At 47.1% G+C, this 20,537-nt stretch overlaps 1 protein-coding gene across 2 annotated transcripts in view; it reads left to right on the top strand.

Moving 5' to 3' along the window:
• The window catches only part of PLXNA2 (plexin A2), a 219,016-nt gene that overhangs the window by 161,182 nt on the left and 37,297 nt on the right, over window positions 1–20,537 (top strand). For both annotated transcript variants that reach the window (XM_032289097.1, XM_032289098.1), the window contains one exon: window positions 2,809–2,999. In XM_032289097.1, the coding sequence (XP_032144988.1) occupies window positions 2,809–2,999 (191 nt within the window). The remainder of the gene's footprint in view (window positions 1–2,808; window positions 3,000–20,537) is intronic.

The raw sequence follows: 20,537 nt of genomic DNA, 5'->3' as shown, positions 1-20,537 counted from the left end.
GAGGATCCTAAAGCAACATTTGGAGCCATCAAAGGAGTCCTGTTGGGAGCCCTGTTTTATTACAACCAGAGCATCCGCAGGGCGGCTGCTGGCCCATCCACGTTATTCTTTGGCTCCTGCAGGCTTTGAAGTGTCTGTGGAGCCTGACCTAGGAGAACAGCAGGCAGGAACGTCCCGCCAGTTTCCCTGGAAATGGAGATATTGTTTCCAATCAGGCTTTTGTTCCCCTGTCCTTGGCCCTGGTCACGATCACTGCACAAAGAAGGTTTTTAAGGCTGCTCTCCTGTTCCTGAGGTGGGTGGGAGAGAGCAGCATGCAGACTCCAGCTCACATCTGGAGCAATGAAGTTCAGGAAGGGGAACTGGCTGAAGCAGGAGAGGTGCTCCATGTTCTTATTCATCATCCTATAAATCCATGTCAAAGAGCTCCTCCCATGTGCCAGGTAGGCCTGACCCTCAGTGCAGCAAATACCAAGATTCCACCCTGCTCTCAAGAATGATGAAAGTGATGCCAATATGATGGGCACTCACAATGGGTAGGCACTCACTAAGTAATTTATTAGAGATTATTTTCCTTAAGCATCACAATAACTCTGAGAGGTATGTACTATTATTATTCTCATTTTCTAGATGAGGAAACTGAGACCCAAAAAGATTAAGAAATGGGCCAAAAGTCAGATAGTAAGAGCTGGGATTAGAACCAAAGCAGTCTAATTTCAGAGCCTGTAGGCTGAGCCATATCACGGTGAGGATCTGCCACTAGGGCCGGGATTTAAACTCCTTCCCCTGGAATACATCCTTAACCCCTCCTCCCACCCTCGGCCACATGTCTCACCATATTTCAGGTAGCTAGGGTTGTCACAAGCCTCTGCTTCCACCTAAGGAGTCAGCCAATGGAAATGGGGTGGGGGCCAGGCCATAGCAGAGGCTGCAAGTTTTTCAGCATCTTTAGGGCTGTAGTTCTCTGTCCCAAATGCTGCCGTTAAAATCGAGGCTACTTAGACTGGGAGAAAGGAACTGAGCCAGAAAGATTATTTTTTTTCTATTTCTCCTCATATCCAAGCCAAACTTTCTCACTGCTAAGACATAGGAGACACTTTCCCTGGTGGGGATCTGGGCTTAGATCCCAGAGGTTGCCTTAGCACCTGGAGCTTAGAGAGCAGCCACATCTGAGCTGTTGCATCAGAAACTCTACTTGTGACTTTCACGATGTTGAAGAAGCTCCAAGATTGCACAGACAGCGTTGTCTTCACATTCATATCCCCTTCACCCGCTAGCATGAGCGTCACTGCAGGCTGCCCAATGGACTGGGTGGAGGGGACCATACCGTTTAAAGACTCAGGCTCTAGAATCCAGCAAAGCGGGATCCACCTGCTGGCTCTTTCCCTTACAGCTGCGTGAATGCAGATGAATGACCAGTCCTCTTTACATCCAGTGTCCTTATCTGTGAGGTGGAGGGAAGGATGCCCTCTTCTCAGGGTCAGCATGAGGAGCAAATGAGCTTGAGTATGGACCATGTGGTACATATTTATAGATGCTCAGTGTGTACACATTCATTTTAAGATTCCAGTTTCCTGCCCTCTATCTTAAAAAGCGATAAGCATTAGGTATTTAAATAAAGGCCCTGCAGCTGGGACTAAAGAATACTGGACATAACAGAGGAACAGGATGAGTACCTATGGGAAGAATTTTAAAATTACCCTTTCCCTGGGGCACATGTCTCACTTCCAGCAATGGCATACCACCTGGTCCTGAAAGCTTATATGTGCTTGACCAAAAGATGGAAAAATGACTTTTACGTGTTTTGCTTTTGAAGAATTCTACTTGTAACTTGAAATCTCAGCAAGCAAGGAGCTAAGACCAGGTTCCTGAACCTGAAGCCCAGTTCCACTGACTTGCTGGCTATATTAGGACTTTTAAGTCAGCAGGAGACAAAAGCAAAGACAAAGAGTTTGCACACTCCAAATGTTACCATTTGGGTAGCCAGTTTGCCCTCTCTGGGGACATATTCTCCATCCACAAGGTCAGTGAACAGGACTGTGTCACCCTCTTTTTTTTTTTTTTTAATCAGCAATGTTCCCCTACTGCTAGCCACCTGGCCTTTCTTTAACCCCAAGCTGACTCCTCTCCCAAACCCATGCAATTTCCAGTTCACCAGACAGGATTCCTCTGTTCTCAGGACCTACCCTTTAGCAGCACAGCGAGTTGGAGTTTGAAGATTCCAGTTTGGGTCACTGATCTTACTAAGCTCCAAGAGTCATTGTCTCTCTCTGAGCCTCATTTTACCTGCAATGGTGGAAAGCAGCCCTTCAGTCCTGTACAAGGACCATATGTGAGAGTGTGAGAATAAGAGAGATGGCAGCATAGGAATATAGCACGTCTTCAAAGAAAAGATAATAAACATGCACAGGGCATCAGATGTGTTACAGGCACTGTGCTAAGCACTTAATATACAGTACCTTATTCCAACCTCACAAAAAAACAATGATTATCTTCATGTTAGAGATTAGGTAAGTGAGGTTCAGGGAGGTGAAATCCTTGGTCACATTGCTAGGAAGTAGTGAAGCCACAGTTAAAGCCGTAATCTGATTCAATCTAGAGTCAGAATTCTTAAATCATATTATTTTTCCTAATGCCCTTAAGTGACTGATAAGAGGCTCAATTTATTATTTCCCCATCAGACACTCTTGCAATGATAATGATGCTCAATGTGTTATCCATGGTGGGGAAGAGTTTCTATCACACCTGCAAGAGTGCATTGTGAGCAGCCCTTTCTGGTTTCATCGTTGACCGCCCGCTCTCTTTGCAGTCCATCTCTACAAGTGTGCAGCCCAGCGGGAGAGCTGCGGCCTCTGCCTCAAGGCCGACCGGAAGTTTGAGTGTGGCTGGTGCAGCGGCGAGCGCAGGTGCACCCTCCACCAGCACTGTACCAGCCCCTCCAGCCCCTGGCTCGACTGGTCCAGCCACAATGTCAAGTGCTCCAACCCTCAAATCACCGAGGTAAGTCATTCAAGTTCCTACAGCAGGAAGGGGCAGCCAAGAGCTGACCCCAAGACAGTGGAAGAGGAGTGCAAATTGAGCCTTTGTAGACAAGTTCTTGGCATAGAGAGGAAATCTCTCGTTTGTGTCTCGACGGCCCCCATCTAGGTCTACGAGGTAAGTGTATGGAAGCTCATCCTCATGCCTGTGCATGAATGTACAAGCGCATTGGTGTGCACGTGCACACGACAAGGGAGGCAGAGCCAGCCCAGTCTCCCTGCCAGGCTGGCTGAGCCAAGTGAGGAGGAGAAATTGGCTCCATGGTGGGTGAACGTTTCAGAAAACAGGTTTAGCTTTTCTCAGCAGAAATGTGATTTCAGGAGCCGCAATTAGCTCGGAGTTGCAAAGCTGAAAACGGAAGAAGAGAGTAAAGGCAGGCACTACATTAGCCACCGTGCCATTTCTCAGGATTTACTCCCTGTCCCAATTTTTTCATGCATTTTAATGGAAAGAAAAGGAAGTTAATTATCCTGGGGAAAAAATGATGTTTCCAAAATAGCAAATTTCGAAGGAAGATGAATAGATGATGTGGATGAAAACGCAATTGCTCACATTTTGAGTGGCCGGGTAGAGGAGTCGCTGTAGTTAACTTTGGTTGTGTTCTGTGCTCCCCCTTCACTGCTCCCTGGTCTGTAACTGTCACTCATGCTTTGAAATTAACTGCACTTTCCTGATGGGGACTGGGAATAAAGGGCCGGGCAGGTACCCCGGTGGTCTGCATGTTTAGGAAAGGAGGAAGGGCTACTCCTTTTCTGCCTCCTCCCTGAGCTGCTGCACCATCCTTTTCCCTGCTTCATTTTCCCTGCCAGCCAAGGAAAGCAACTCAGGTCCTCACCTATGTCACAGAATATTGGGAAACTTCTAGAACATGTCTATGATCATATCAAAACCCCAGATCAGTTTAGAAAAGAAACCCTCAAGATTGAATGGATGCTGCTGACCTACAGATGGGTTATTTGAAGAGGTGACAAATATTTATTCAGTGTGCGTAAATTACATTTAATCCTCACAACAACCATGGGAAGCAAGTATTCTCTCCCTCACTGTAGAGTTGAAGAAAATGAGGCTCAGAGAAATTGAGTGACATGCCCCAGTTCATACAGCCAGTATTTGAACTCATATTTAATTATAAAACCATTTTTAAATTCTTTACAATATGCCTAAGTAACATAAAACAAGAAGTGGTACTTCCTCTTCCTTAATGTCTTCCTTAGGGATCTTTCCTAAACCAGATAGATGCAATCCATCCCCAAGGCTGCACGTCCCGGGAAAGTCTGTGGGAGAGCCTGACTGCTTTCAGGCCCTCATTCATCCTCGTGGAGAGGAGTTAGGAGAGCACAGACACTGCCTTTCAAAGACAGAGCTACTTCAATCCCATTTTATTCTTGATTGTGACCAGGGATGGTGCCTCCCGACTTTCTCCTGTGTCTTTATGTCTCTGGAAGAGAATGTTTGCAGGGGCTGCTGGCAGTGCCCCAGCCTCTGCCCTCAGACAGCTAGCTTCCTGAGCTGCTCAGGGCTCCGTGCCTTCCCCCTGATTCGAGTGATTTCCGGCCACTGCTGGCCTGAGAACTTGCACTGTTCTGTAATTCTTGCTGCTGCAGTTGCCAGTCTCTACATCTGTGGGCACCCGTGGCGTGGGGGAGCTTAAATTAGGCAGAGACTTGCTTCCATCAGCACCGCCAGCCCGCCTCTGCCAGCCCCAGCAGCTGCACCATCCACTCCTCGGCTGGCTGGGGCCCCTTTCCAGCCCCAAGGCAAGCTTCTTGCTGGGAAACCTCTGCCTCAGCTGCCCTGCCCGCTGACCGGGGACTGACGGGCTGCTCTGTTCACAGAGGACACCCAAGCTGCATAAGGCTAATTAACCCCCTGAGGTAATTAGGCTGTAATTGATTTTTCCCAGTGAACATATCAGCAGGCATCGGAGGCCCCGATCTCCTGCTGGTGTTTTTCAAGTGGAAGCTGTTGAGAAATGAAGGAGCATCTTTGGAGAGAGGCAAATCCATGCTGTGTCCCAAGCCAGTCAGGGAACATCGCTGTGAACCGGACATTAGGGAGGGAGTATGCAGGCCTGGAATGCTGTATTCATGATTATCTGGAATATTTTCTTTCATTTCAATATTTTCTCTCTTTTCATTTTCTCCTACCCCTACCCCATCCTCCTTTCCCTGTGAAAGTCATTGTCTCCTTCTTTAACTTTTCATTCTTGAAATAATTTTAGACTTATAAAAAGGTACAAAAATAGTACAAAGAACTTTCATATACCCTTCACCCAGATTTCCAAAGTTAACATCTTACATAACCGCAGTATAATTATCAAAATCAGGAAATTAGCATGGATATAATAATACCATCTAATATACATGCCTTATTAACATTCTGCCAATTGTCCCACTGATGTCCTTTTCTGGTCTAGGATCCAATCCAGGATCCCATGTGACATTCTATTGTCATGTCTCCTTAGTTCTTTAATCCTCAGTCTTTTTCTGTCTTTTATGACCTTGATACCGTTGAGAAGTACATGCTAGCTGTTTTGTAGAATGCTAGGCAAATCCTTAATTTGGATTTGTCTAATGCTTCCTCATGATTAAATTCAGGTTATATATTTCTTTGGGAAGAAGTACCAACAAAACCTGTATGGTACATACCAAAAGGACACTTGAGGCAACTTGAAGGGGACCTCAGAGGCCAAATCTGGGCAATTTGAGCAAGAACATAAAAAATGATAGCTGTGGATTTCACCAGTAGAATAAAATAAGAATCCATTGGTTCCTCCTGATAAAAAGAAACAAACACGTAAATAAATAATGGGGGGACAGGAGCGGTGGCTTATGCTTGTAATTCCTGTTCTTTGGGAGACAGAAGCTGAGAGGGCCGCTTGAAGCCAGGAGTTCAAGATTAGCCTGGGCAACATGGCAGGACCCTGATCTTTAAAAAATAATAATAATAATTTTAAATTTCACTGGGCGTAGTGGTGCATTCTGGTAGTGATAGCTACTTGGGAGACTGGGGTGAGAGGATTGCTTGAGTCCAGAAGCCTGAGGCTACAGTGAACTATGATCATGTCATTGCACTCCTGGGTGACAGAGTGAGACCCTGTCACTTTTTTAACTTTTTTTTTTTTTTTTTTTGAGACAAGGTGTCTCTCCGTCACCCAGGCACAAGGTCTCTCTCCATCACCCAGGCTGGGGTGCAGTGGTGCGATCTTGGCTCACTGCAACCTCTGCCTCCCAGGTTCAAACAGCTCTCGTGTCTCAGCCTCCTGAGTAGCTGGGACAATAGGCATGCACCACCATGCTCGGCTAATTTTTGTATTTTTAGTAGAGACGGGGTTTGCCATGTTGGCCAGGCTGGTCTCAAACTCCTGTCCTCAAGTGATCCACCCACCTCGGCCTCCCAAAGTGCTGGCATTACAGGTGTGGGCCACCATGCCTGGCCAAGACCCTGTCTCTAAGTAAATAAATGGGGAGAAAAGAAGCTCTTCTTTACACTAGAATTCCAACTAAAAAATGTAGAAGGAACTATGAAAATAGAAATCACCATTTGACAAAGTACACAGTAATAATTGTTTCAGGCAAAGAATGGTCAATGAACACTAAAATTAGCAGATGAAACTATGATGAGAAATAGGATATTTACATAACCTTAAGCCACTTTCCCATAAGATACTTATTAATTATAACAAGAACAGTAGTAGCTGGGCAGTGAAGAAACGTAGTAGACCTCACCCAAACCAATTGATGAAAGTAAACAAAACCAGTAATGGGAAAAATCCTCCTCATGTACCTTTCAACAGAATGCTCTGAGAAGGACATGACTTCATTTGTATGATGTTTTTGGCAAGAATGCGTTATTTGCTAAAAGTAACCTTTAAGGAGAATCAACTCTTTTTCTTTCTTTTCTTTCTTTTTTTTTTTTTTTTTTTTTTTTTTGACAGAATCTTACCTTGTCGCCCAGGCTGAAGGGCAGTGGTGTGATCTCGGCTCACTGCAACCTCCACCTGCTGAGTTCAAGTGATTCTCTTGCCTCAGCCTCCCACGTAGCTGGGACTACAGGCACGTGCCACCACACCCAGCTGATTTTTGTATTTTTAGTAGAGATGGGATTTCACTAGGTTGGCCAGAGTGGTCTCGAACTCCCAACCTCAGGTGATCTGCCTGACTCGGCCTCCCAAAGTGCTAGGTTTACAGGCGTGAGCCACTGTGCCCAGTCAACTCATTTTCTTTTCTTCAGCTTTCTTGACTAATCCCTTCACACAGGTATCAATATTTTCCCCAAACCTCTGAATCATTGGATGTCTATGAGGCCTGAACCCTTTGATGCAGACCTCCTTGTCCCCAGCCTTCATGTTCAGAATGGGTGCCCTCCTCAGTGCAGTCACTCTGTGCAGTAAACAGAAGCCACTTACTACAAAGATCCTTCTTGAAGGATGAAAAGAGAAGGATTCTATGATGGCCTATAATGGCAGAATTTCCAGTCCTGGAAATAAGTGGAAGCTGGAATGGATGCTGTGCTGCCTGGGATGGCAGAGAAATAAATGAGATGACCTCAGAGGAGTTCTACTTTAGAAAAATAAGTGGGCTCACACATAGTTAGATAAACAGCTGTGTTCCTCCTTAACCCCTGCTTACCCCATCTTCTCCATGGCAACCAGGCCCATCCCGGGGGATCCATCTTTTATGGCAGCTTCGTGTAGAACAAGTTGTACGGGCTATTGAATTTCACAGTTTACATAAACTTCAGGTTAGGACCCCCTCAGGACTCACCGTCTGCTCCTTCTCAGCCAGCTCGTGGTGTGATAATGATGTTGTCCCCCGTGGGAGGCCTCGTGAGCTGCTCCCATTTCCAGCTGTCATTCTGGGTGTCTGTGCACGTGTCACCTGCTCAACCCCAGGAACAGGAGACATGCAGAGGATTGGAAAGCCCATGAGATGTCTGGCCTGCCACGTATCTGTTCCCCCAGCCTGTGCTTCAAGGACCTGATGGGACCTCAAAGAGGAGGGTGTTAGGAGCCACCCACTGGAAAAGAAGGCCCAGAGAAAACATTTCTTAAGGAGCCATGAGTAGGCGGGAATCCAGCAGAAAAGGAAAGGAAACTGATTATTTTCTCAGGAAGATAAACTCAGGGAGGGTAAAGGGATTTTGGAGCTAACATAACAGAGGTCTTCTTCACTGCAGGCGAATGTATCAGTTTCCTAGGGTGGCCCTAGCAAAGAACCACAAACAGGCGGCTTAAATAACCTGAATGTATTTGGAGGCCTGAACTCCAAGTTCAAGGTGTCAGCAGCGTGGGTTCTTCTGAGCACTGTGAGGGGGAATCTGCTTCAGGTCTCTTTCCTGGCTTCTGGTGGTTGCTGGGAATCGTTGGCATTCCTTGGCTTGTAGAAGCATCAGCCTGACCTCTGCCTTCATGTTCACATGGCATGCTATCTGTTTGCATGTGTGTCTGTCTCCCTATTTTTTTTTGAAATAAAGACCCAGTCATATTGGATTAGTGCTCACCCTAATCATCTCATTTTAATATGGTTACCTCTCTAAAGACCGTATGTCCAAAGAAGGTCCCATTCTAAGGTATTTAATTAGGTCTTTACCATATGAATTTTGAGGAGACAAGAGTCAAACCATAAAAGTGAACATTCTGATCATAGGGAGGAGATGCCACCATTCCAAATACATTAATTCACTCATTAAATGAATATTTAATTAATGATTACTATATGCCATGAACCGTGCTGGGCTTGGAAGCTGTCGCATGTATACGTGAGTCCTGGGTAGCGTGGCTAGGTTATGCGGCCTCTCCCAGGATAGCCCCAGCCTATCCTTGAACATTGGCCACCTGGAAGAGGCTGGAAACTGACCGCTCTGCAGGCCACTGTGCTTCCTCCAAAAGGCCTAGGGCAGACTTCTAATCTCCACCCTCTGCAGCTGTGTCCGTGTAGAAGGAGGACTGAAGCAGGGATACAGGTCTCCTGCTAATGAGGACACTAACCTCAGCCAAGGAACATGAGCAGACTAGCCAACATTTGAATTCTGGGAGTCCTCATAGCAATTGCTTCTCTTTAACAAGACTCTCCCATGTGCCAGGATCTGAGCACTTTGCATTCCTACTCCTCCAAACAACCCTGCTAGATGGCTATTATCACCTTCACTTAAGAGTTGGGGAAACAGTCCTTAGAGAAGTAAAGAATTGGCCCAGTGGCACACACACATCTGGTTAGCGGCAGAGCAGAAGGCAGTCTTCCTCCACCACACCATGCTTTCTCTCTTGATCAGGGGGATGGGGGGGACTATTGCTTGGCTATACATTTCCCCACCTCATCCCACCACAAGCATACCCAAAATGTCTGCAGCCAGGATCAGAATCCTCTTGGAAGTATCAAGAGATGCCAGACTGCCAGGTGCAGTGGCACAAGCCTGTAATCCCAGCACTTTGGGAGGCCGAGGCGGGTGGATCACAAGGTCAAGAGATCAAGACCATCCTGGTCAACATGGTGAAACCCCATCTCTCCTAAAAATACAAAACATTAGCTGGGCATGGTGGTGCGTGCCTGTAATCCCAGCTACTCAGGAGGCTGAGGCAGGAGAATTGCCTGAACCCAGGAGGCGGAGGTTGCGGTGAGCCGAGATCGCGCCATTGCACTCCCCCCCTGGGTAACAAGAGTGAAACTCCGTCTCAAAAAAAAAGAGATGCAGAGAGAATGACAACATTGGCTACCCCCTTTGTGCTGAGTCCTAAAGTAACTTTCACCTAACTGTCTTTCTAAACATAATGAGGTCCACGCTTACTCCTATGAGAAGGAGGAAAAACAACAAGAAGGGGATATTGGGGTGCATGTGAGCTTGAGGCAGTCACTTCTTGCCTTTCAGGGGGAAGCATTATGCTAACTCCTACGCCAGTTATTTCTTGAAGCTATTAGATGCAGTTGGGTTGTTTTTTAGCTCTACTCACCAGTGAGATGGCCATTAAGCTTAAGTGAAGCTGGATTCCCTGGCCTGGCAGCTCTGACCCCTTAAGCATCTCAGCCTGATGGGAGAGTCCAGACGATCAGGCCCAGGTTGGTTCACACTTGCAGGCAAGAACAGAGATCAAGGTGAAGCCAAGACAAAGCAGGCTTAAGATGCAGGGGATGAAAACCAGAGTTGGTGTGATCAGGAACCCACCCTTAAGATGTGAAAGGACATTCCTGTGTGTTCCTGAAGTCACCTGGCACATTGCCCCATAAGGCCACACTGATGCCAGGCAGTGGAGGGGTTAGGTTTACAGCTGTTTCTCTATTGATCACCATGTAGCTTTTACTTTATGAATTTTTCAGCCTCAGTAACTTCTCCACCACCTCCCTAGTCCATGCGTAGGGAATACAAATTCTCTTTAACATTATCTTACGTATCTTAGGTACATGTAGCTGGAGAGAGAAAATCAATTATAGAAAACCATGTACACTGCCCTCCAAAACCAAGCTGAAATAATTTCTGATACCTTAATAATTTGCGATGATCCATCGCTCCTGCTGGCTCCTGTTCTTCACTTGCACAAATAATTTAAAGTAGATTTGTTTTGCATGGATTCTCTGAGATGCAAATGCATTTGTGAAACTGTTTGGGAAACTGGGACATTTACAAGTATTTATCTGCGAGGCTGCACCAAATCTCTGCAGGGAAGGTCAAAAGCCACCTGCCCAGGGCCAGAGTGACTCACTGCAAAGTTCCCCACAAATAAATAAATAAGTCAGCCAGCTTTCCCAAGAAACAAGCCGGCACTCTGATCTTTCGTTCATTTATTTGCAGGCCTCATTAATATAACATCACTGCAACAAACAGCTAACGGGGGATGGTGTCAGGATGAATAATGGAGTTACTCTGCTGAGATAACAATTAGGTTTTGAATGTACTATCAGCTAAGACAGAGCCAGCAACGATTCACGCCGGGCAGGAGAGCTGGCACCGCCAATGCCGTAGATTCCTACAGAGCTCGTCAGCCGGGCTCTAGCCTACCGTGAAGAGTGCACACACAGGCACACACACAGACACACATACATATGCTCCAAGTAGAAAAAACTGCCACAATTTGCTTTCTTGGACCCAGTGTCCAGGTGTCTTTAGGAGCCAGAAGGGAATGGAAACGTGCAGCCGCAAAATTGGCACCACTGCCCTCTAAAGCCAAAGGAGAGAATTAGGAAGGAGAGGAGACCACACTGGTTGGTCCTGATTAGAAGGTTCCTCGGGCAGGTCCCTCCTGAAATCCCAATCTCAAACAGAAAAGCTCTGAATACAGAGCGTGAACATCCGTTGGGGATGCTGATGGGGCTGAGGCCATTCTGGAGCAGCTTCTCTGGGACGTCTTCTTCTGGGAGTCTCTGACATTAATCTCTCTTGTCTCCTTTTACAAATCCAAGGGTGGGGACTGACCACCTGCTGGAAACTATGGTGAGAGCTGCCAGGTTCATCCAAGGGGCAGCCAATGACACACTGGGCAATGTTCACACCAACCACCTTCCCTTCTCAAGTCAGCCTGTCTGCCCCTCCTCTGAATCCCCACCAAGAATAGTACCCAGGGGCTCCACCTGCATCGGATACTTGTGAAAACAAAGCTACGTTTCCTTTGGACCTTGGCTAACCCAGCTTCCATCTGGATTTCTCCATCATAAAATAGTCATAAGAAAAATCATAGCTAACACTCACTAAATGCTTACCTTGCACTTAGCAGTGCATTCAGCACCTCACATGTCATCTCATTTCGACCCAAAAACTGTCATGAAATAGAAGTTAGTATTGTCATGAGACCCATTTTACAGACGAGGACACTGCATGGCTATGAGGTCTGATAACTTTCTGGAAGTGACATTGAGAGTAAGTTTTACAACTGGAATTTGACCCACAGCTGCTTTACTCAAGAGCCCCTGTGTTCGACCAGTGTACTATCCCTCACCTCTTTCCTGAGCTTACTTGGACAAATAGAAGTGTCAATCTGCAGAGCCAGAGGAGAGGAAGCAGCCGGCACCAAGCTCCTCCTCAGGCCTGCTGCAGAAATGGGAAGAAAGCCAGTAGTCCCCAGTCCTGCCATTGTCTGGGGAGACTGGACATGCACAGAGAGAGAAAAAGGGGAGAGGCCAAGAGGAGAGTATGGCTATTTTGCCTGGGGTGAGGTCAGAGAGGAGGCAGGATGGATGCTGAGAAGTTCAGGGAGCCAGAGAGAGCAGGAGTAAAGGGAGTGACCAGCAAGGCCAACCCCAGAGCTCCTTAGAAAGCAGCCTTCGCCATGTCTTAAGTCCTGGCCATGCACTTCTTGGTCTGTACATCTTAAGCCTGCTGCAGAGATGGGAAGAAAGGGAAAGGGGCTGGAGTGCCTAAGCAGACGGAAGTGAAGAGCAGGCCAGGGCATGCGTGCTCATGGTGGGTGACCAAGGCTAGGGGTCTTCCCTGGGGCAGTGCTATGCGAAGGCAAAAAACAGCAGTTAGATACACCTGGCTGAGCTCTGCCATTCACTGTGGAACGTTGAACAAGTTGCTTAACCTCTCTGGGACACTATTTCTCATCTGAAAAATGGGAATGATAATAATATCTCATACCTTGTTTTGAGCCCTTAGTGGGATACAATGTGTAAAGCCCCTGGCACAATTCCTTACTCATTATAAGCACTTAACAAATGTAAAAGCAGCAGCCATCATTCTCAGAATCTTCAACACCCTGGAGCCGAAGCCCTGCTTCTGGCTTCTTTCCTGCCATCTCTATCAGCCTGGGAGACACAACCAGAGGAAGGTGGGGTCTCTGGAATGGGAGCTGGGCTTTGTGGAGCTGCCACCAGGCTCCTCTGCTCTGATAAGCCCCTACTCTGAAGTTGTTCCCAGCCCTGCCCCCACAAGGCTCTGCCTGAGGCAGAGCTTGGGAACAGCCCACCTGAGCTCTCACTCCCCAGGCTTCCAAGCCCCTGGGCCTTCCAGTGCCTCCTGCCTTGCTCCCCGAGCAGTCCTTTGCATCTCCCCAGCTGTAATTAATCGGCGGCATCTGCTCTCGCCCTTGGGCAGCTTTGTGGCACAGTTCCCTCCGAAGGGTTCAATTAGTGGCTGCAAGAATGAGATCCGGGGCAGCATCACAGCGGCTGCTTTCCAGGTCATGGCACTCACGGAGGAAAACAAACATGACAGGGTTTGGCAGGAACACAGATTTAGCTGGGGTGTCCCAGCACTCTCCAGGGCTCAGTTGTGCTGTGCTGCTTCAAGGTGGGGTCTGAGCAGCTGGAGAAGTGACTCCCTAAATCAGAGGTTCCTGGAAGCTTTGAGAGGGCCTCAGCAGAAGATAGGAATCTCCTACTTGGTCCCCTGCCGTGGCCGTATGTGCTATGACCTAGGCATGGCCACCTCATCCCATATCCTGCTGGCCTAATCTTCCTGGCTTATGATGTACAGATCGAGAAGTGCATGGCCAGGACTTAAGCTAGCCGCCTTTATGCATGGGCGGGGTTACTGGCTGCTCTTGGGGCAGAGTTTAGGTCTGCCAGCCTGAGCTCTCTATCCTGAAGTGTTTCCCTTATTTTCCTGCTGAATCCTCCAAACAATACACACATTTTTCCTTCTACAACCAGTCAGTAGAGATCAGTGCTCTTAAGACCAGTAATAACACAACTTAAAGTCCTATTAAGATGCAAATACAGCTTTCGGTACTTGCTATACAAATAGAGAAAGGGAGGAGGGAACAGCAGCGGGAAAGGGGCCTAAAATGGGGAAAGAACCCCTGGGAGGAAAACACCAAAGAACACAGGAAAGATACCAAACGTTTATCCTCCACTGGGTTTTGCCCAGGGCCAGCCTGCTTAATGGCGTGTGTGACAAGAAAAAGAAGTCATCTTTGCAGGGCCTCCTTACTGCACATCCATCAATCAGGTCTTTGCTGAAGCCACAACCCGAGTTTGGGTCACTACACTCTCAGAAGATGCAAAGAAATCCGAGGGTCCAGAGAAAAGCATCCAAAATGATCAAAGCGTTTAGAAACCAAGATCTTTGGAGAGAAGGCTGGAAGAATTGTAGAAGCGAAGGCCAGGGGTGACTTAATTGCTGTCTTCGGTAGCTAAAAGATGTTTGATGAGGAGGCAGCTGTTCAGTCCTCCATTCGATGAGGAATCAAACCAGAAATTGGCTTAGATTAAGGCAAGGGAGATTGCAGGAAGAACTGATTAATGATCCCGATGTTAAAATACTGCATCGCTCTCTAAAATACAGGCAACAGTTAGGTACTTCTGCTCCTCTAGTCATCATTAAAGAAGGATGTGGGATCCTTCTTTAACCATGAGGATACATTCTGAGAAATGTGTCCTTAAACAATTTCATCCTTGTGTGAACACCAGATACTAGAACACTGTCTGTTCTAGTATCTGGTTGAGACCAGCATTTCCTTTTAACAGAGAATTGGGGATATTTATTGACAGTTCCTCTGTTCCAGGAAGCGTGCTAAGGATTCATTTGCTAAGAAAAGCTAGATAGTCCCTTGTCCCAAGATACTTATTGTCTTATTGAGGGAATGAGCAGTTATAGTGCAGTGTGGCGATTGTGGTCCTGGAGGTGCTCATAGAGGGAAGTAGAAGGGTAGGAGAAGGGACTACTAAATGTGCTGAAGGAGTCAGGGAAGGAGGAGGCATCTTTTGAGCAGAGACTTGAGGATGGGTAGGCGTTTGTCAGCGGACATGCTTGACCAGCAGAGGGAACAGCATGACAGATGCATAGAGGTTTTATTCCCTGTACTTGTGGACACCCTTGAACTCTCCCAGCGAGCACACGTACAGTCATGCATCGCTTAACCATGGGGATACGTTCTGGGAAATGTGTCATTAGACGATTTCATCCTTGTGTGAACATCATGGTGTGTACTTACACAAACCTAGATGGTGTAGCCCACTACACACCTAGACAGCAAACCTGTACTGCATGTCACTAGTCCTGAATACTATAGGCGATTGTAACACAATGGTAGGTACTTGTGTATCTAAACATAAAAATGGGATGATAAAAATGTGATATAAAAGATTTAAAATGGTACACCACATAGGGCATTTACCATGAGTGGAGCTTGCAGGACTGGAAGTTGCTCTGGGTGCGAGTGGTGAGTGAATGTGAAGGCCTAGGGCATTACTGTACACAACCATAGGCTATAAACACAGCATGCCCACAGACTACACGAAATTAATTAACGCATTGTTTTCTTCTTTAATTACAAATTAACTTTAGTTACTATAACTTTTTACTTTATAGACTTAATTTTAACCTTTCGACTCTTTTGTAATAACTTAAAATACACACTTTGTATAGCTGTACAAAAATATTTTCTTTATATCCTTGTTCTATAAGCTTTTTTCTGCTTGTGAAATTCACTTTTTTACTTTTTAAACTTATTTTGTTAAAGACCAAGACACAAAGACACACAGCAGCCTAGGCCTACCCAGGGTCAGATCTTCCACCTCCGTATCTTGTCCGGCTGGAAGCACACACACAGTATGATGACAGCTCCTTCTTCTGGAATCCCTCCTGAAGGACCTCCCTGAGGCTGTTTTACAGTTAGCTTTTTTTAATAAATAGGAGGAATACACTCTAAAATAACATTAAAAATATAGTAAGTGCATAAATCAATAAACTAGTCATTCAGCATCATCTTCAAGTATTATGTGCTGTACATATTGTATGGGCTAGGCTTCCATATAACTTATGGCCATTACAATGCCACTAGGTGGTAGGAATTTTTCAACTCTGTTATAATCTTATAAGACCATCATCATCTATATGGTCCATCATTGACTAAAACATCAACATGCAGCGTAAGACCATAATCCATAAGAGGATAGGGCCAGGACTCTGGGAGGTCCCTAGTGTGAGGGGCGGGCAGGGGAGGGGCACATAGGCAGTGCCAGCAGAGCACAGAGGGAAGAGCCTCAGTGACCCTTTTACCCCAACCCAACAGCAGCAGGCTGCTTCTAGGACCTTCTTTCTCCAATCCCTTCCTTCTAGCTCTCACTTCTGAGGTCCACATGGGGAGAATTCAGATAGACTTCTAGTCCACAGTGTAAAAGGGGGTGAAAAGCATGGGGCTGAAATGAATCAATATCCAAAGACTTTCCCTGCTGATTTAACGGGTTTCACTTCCCTTCCCCCCTCTCCACATCCCCACCACACACACTCACACACATTCACACACACACACACACACACACACACACACACACACACACTACCCCGTGGAACCTGCCAATGCCGCTGAGGATCCACAAACTGTCGCATCATTTATTTGTGTGAATGTCTCATTCGGAAGTACTTCCCTGAAAGAATTAACAGAGTTCATTAGGGAATGCTGCACCTACCCCAGAATGGCTGATAGCCAAGGAAAGAAGAAATGGCCAGAAGGGAGGGAGGAAAGAATAAAGAACGTCTTGTACAGGGCCAGTGTTCTTCCAAACTTATTTTGGGTGAAAGGATGTCTGGCTCTGAATCTGCTTCTGTGCAGGGCCCAGAACTCGCCAAAGCCAGGACCCTGCTCTGGAGGCATCACCATTCCCTGCCCACGCTCGGCTTCGGGTATTCTCCAATCAGCCCATGAGCAGCTCTTTGTACCCCGGGTCACTCCAGCTTCTGTGAAGAACTCCCTGATCCACATGTTGTCCTTGCAGACCGATAGGAGGACTTCCATCATCTCTAACCCTGCCAGTTCTAACATCTCATATTGCAGTCATCTAGGAAGACAGAGGTGCAGGGAAGCACAGGGAAGGAGAATATCAGTTATCAAGACCTGCTCTCTAAACCAGCATGCTAAGGGCGCTCCAAATATTACCTCATTTCATCTTCACATCATCCCTGTGAGGCAAGCATGATTATCTGTTTTTGAATGTGGATATTGAGATTCAACGTCACATAACTTGTAAGTGTTAGAGCTATTATTTCAATTCAGGTCTGTCTGACTCCAGAGGTTACCCTCTTCCTTCTGCAGACACGGTCCCAGCATCAGATGGTCACTCTTCCCTACCCGAGTGTAGCCAGCAGCATGGAGCTCTCTGAAACTGACCAAGACATGTGGATCTGCCTCACATGCTGGCCATACTTTGGTTTCCCTTCTGTCATTGGGGCGCTTCACGTGACTCTGCGGCAGCCTCTCACCCTCACTTCTGTGGGAGACTAGCTCTCCCCTCCCCTGCAGTCTCTCAGCTCCATCCAGATCTGGAAGGACTTCCCTACAGTCCTGCAAGCAGTAGCTGGGGATTCAGCCAAATTGCCCCTTTATAGGTCCATGTAGAAAGGCCAGACTTGGCTTCCAGGAGAGCCAACTTTGTTGGATGCAGCCTCAGGTGCCCTGCAGTTGAAAGCTGATTTTAAGAGAGAGCCGTGGGGACATGGTCTCTGTGTGTGTTGGGTCGGGTGGCCAGGGGTAGGGGGTTAGGGGCCCTGCGGCTTCCTGGTCTGACGTGGCACCCTGCAGAATCCTGCTCACTCCCTCTCTGGAGGAGAAATCCTTTGTCACCAAGCCTCCTCTCCCTGGCTGTCTTCAAATACTTGATCCTAAGAAGAAATACAGAAGGCAGGGTAGAGGGTCCTTGCTTCCGGGGCCCACCACAGACAGGGCATGGCCCTTAGACTCATTCTCTGCTGCCTGGATGGCTCAGACAACAGAAGCTGCGTCACAGGGTGTCTTTCTCTGTGTTTTTGCACTCTGCACACAGACGTCCCTCTTGAGCCACTCTGATTTTTAAGCGGGAGGTGAATGAGCAACATGTTCAAAGGCTCAGGGATTTTTAAAAGGCATGATGGAGAAAGGAACCCCTGATAGGGCAGGACATGAAGGATGTGCTATTGAATGGAAAGTGTGGCTGAAGGGGTAAAAGGGATCAGAACCACAAAGTCCACACCTGCCAAGCCAGCCTTAGGAATTACGGACTTTGCCTTGGCAATGGTCAGAGCCATGGAAGGTTTTTAGAGCAAGTGACTTGTAACCTGGTCAAGTAGTGGAGTATGTGTGCGTGAAGGTCACCCTGGCAGCTAACTGGAAAGTAGATTTACGTGCAGACCCTTGGGGTTAGTATGGGTAGGAGATGACGGAGTCCTGCTGAACACCTACTCCAGAGCGTGTGGACTCAAAAGACACCTGGGAGTGAGAAACGATAGGGCCTGGCGACCCTCTTTATTATTCCTGGTAGATGAGGGAAAGAAACAGTCGAAGGTGCTTGCAGAATTCCTGGCTGGGTACATGGTGAGTCCATTAACCTTGAAAGAGGATCTGGGAGGGTAATCGGCTTGGGGGTGGGAGGAGGGAAAATTAAGAGTTCATTTTTCGACATGGTGAAATTTGAGGTGCCTGAGGGACATACATGGGAAGTGGAGATGCCCAGTAGCAATTGGATATATGGCTATGGAGCTCAGGAGAGGGACCCGCGCCAACCGTATAGATTTGGAAGTCATCAGTAATGGAGGCCTTGGGAATGCACTTGCAAATCAAATAATCACCACTTCATCTGTGTTTTGGAAATTCGGACTTTTACAGGTCAGTTTTGCTTTCAGCAAGGAAGCTATAAGCTGTGTCCCTTGTAAGCCCCAGAGCTCAACACTTGCTTAGTTGTCCCCTGGACTCCCTTGTCACCTACTCGAGTGCTGGCAGCATAGTACACAGCACTGAAAGAAGACCCCATGAAGACCTCACACTCCCCAGGCACTTTCCAAGCCCTAGGGACCTGGTTTAGTGACCCACGAGGACACTGATTCTCCTGGCTTGGATTCCCCCTGCTGCTAGCTGGATCCACCCATCTCACCTGTCTCTTCGTGCCAAGATTATAATACTTGCTAATAATTTACTCAAAAAACAATCTTCTTCTCTAAACAATATAAGCTGAATTATGCTTCTGAGCAGCTCTGTGCTAACAAATAGACCCTACAGCACCCCAATGCCTATGACCATGTGTCTGCCACTGATCCTTGAATGTTGGAAGGGAAACACTGCATTGGTTTGCCAGCAGGAGGAAGCTACCCCGTGGAACCTGCCAATGCCGCTGAGGATCCACAATGCAGTCCCCACAGGCTACCTGCAAGACAGAAATATTTTTAGGTTTTCCAGAAAGATTTCATTTCACAGTTTTTCTGAAAGGTTGTAATTAGCTGCAGTGAGCAAAAGAATGTTTTTTAAGAAATAAAAGTAGGAGAAGGAAAGAGAACCAATCACTACTGCTTTGTCAGTTCTTTGGGTAGGTGGCTTCGTGCCTTCCAGTTGGCTGGGGGAGGGGATGGAGAGGCTGGTGAAGCTCATTCTAAGTGGCTCAAAAGAGAACCAGGAACTAAAAGCAAATTGTCTGCTACTTATGCTCCCCCGCAGCAGGTACGGAAGCAGCCCTTTCCATTTCTCATTAATAAGAGTCCATCTCCCAGAGCCCAGGAGTCCCAGGTCCCTGAGGAAACTGTGCCAGAGGAGACTGGGACAGCCAGGATGGATCATTGTTGGATATTTTTAGAGTACAGGGACAGAAGAGCTACAGGGGCTGTCAGTTCCTCACACCAGCTTCGTCTCCAAGTTGTCCTTCCTTCTCCCACCCTCAGCCCCAGCATACAAGACACCTCTGAGCCCACTTGATTCATTTCATGCCTGTTGTTTATTTTTATTCATAAGGAAGATATTTTATTCTCAGACAAGGGAGTCAGAGTCATACACAAGGGGACTTGGGTAAAATGAGTCTCCAGATAAGAGCGTTCAGGGCCTGGATGGCACAGAGGGAAGGAGGCAGCACCGTCTTTGGCCTACAGAGGATAGACAGGCAGGAGGTCTGAGTTCAAGAGTCGGCTCTGCAGCCAACTTACCAAGAGACTGGGAGTCTGAACAGCATATGAGCCAGCAGTGAGGGGAAGAAGTATCCTTTTCCTGCTCACTATCACTTGGCGCTTGGTGGCTGAATTGGCAGCATCATTCATGGTGCCCACATCACAGGAAGGGAGCAGTGCACTTGCCAAGAAGCCAGGAGGTAAGAAGGATCTCCAGAGCTCTCTACAGCAAGCTCACCTGTACTCATCCATCATCTGCACCCCAGGGCACACGACCCTGCCACCAGCACATACAGGGTCAAGAGGGAGACTGTCCAGAGTGTCCAAAAACAGAGAGGCTGTGGCTCTGCCCAGGTACCCTTTTCTGGGAGATTCTAGTGGACCCTCGATCTTCATCAAGTCCCCCACTTTTTTTTTTTGCTCCTTCCTTCTTCTGTCCTACCCTTCTTATAGTCTAGTGAAAAGAACCCTGGACCTTTTTATAACTGTGTATACAAGTTTTTCAAAGCTTTGGACATATCTCTGACTTCTCTGGGTCTCATTCACCTTGCTGTAAAAAGTAAGGATCTTAGAATAAGATACTCTGAGATCCCTTCCAGCTATGAAATTCTATGTTCCTCTGCTGTCTAGGATTGAGTTCACTTCTAATTATTTCTCCTGCTTCAGATAGCTATTGGCCACAAACTGTGAACTTAACTCATGGGGATCTGTTGGATCCCAAAGAGCTGC

The sequence above is a fragment of the Sapajus apella genome, unplaced genomic scaffold (genome assembly GCF_009761245.1).
Source record: "Sapajus apella isolate SASKATOON/1434 unplaced genomic scaffold, GSC_monkey_1.0 scaffold22, whole genome shotgun sequence".
In the NCBI taxonomy this organism is placed as follows: Eukaryota; Metazoa; Chordata; class Mammalia; order Primates; family Cebidae; genus Sapajus; species Sapajus apella.
Note: the sequence above shows the minus strand (reverse complement) of the source record. Positions and strands in the feature narration are given on the sequence as shown.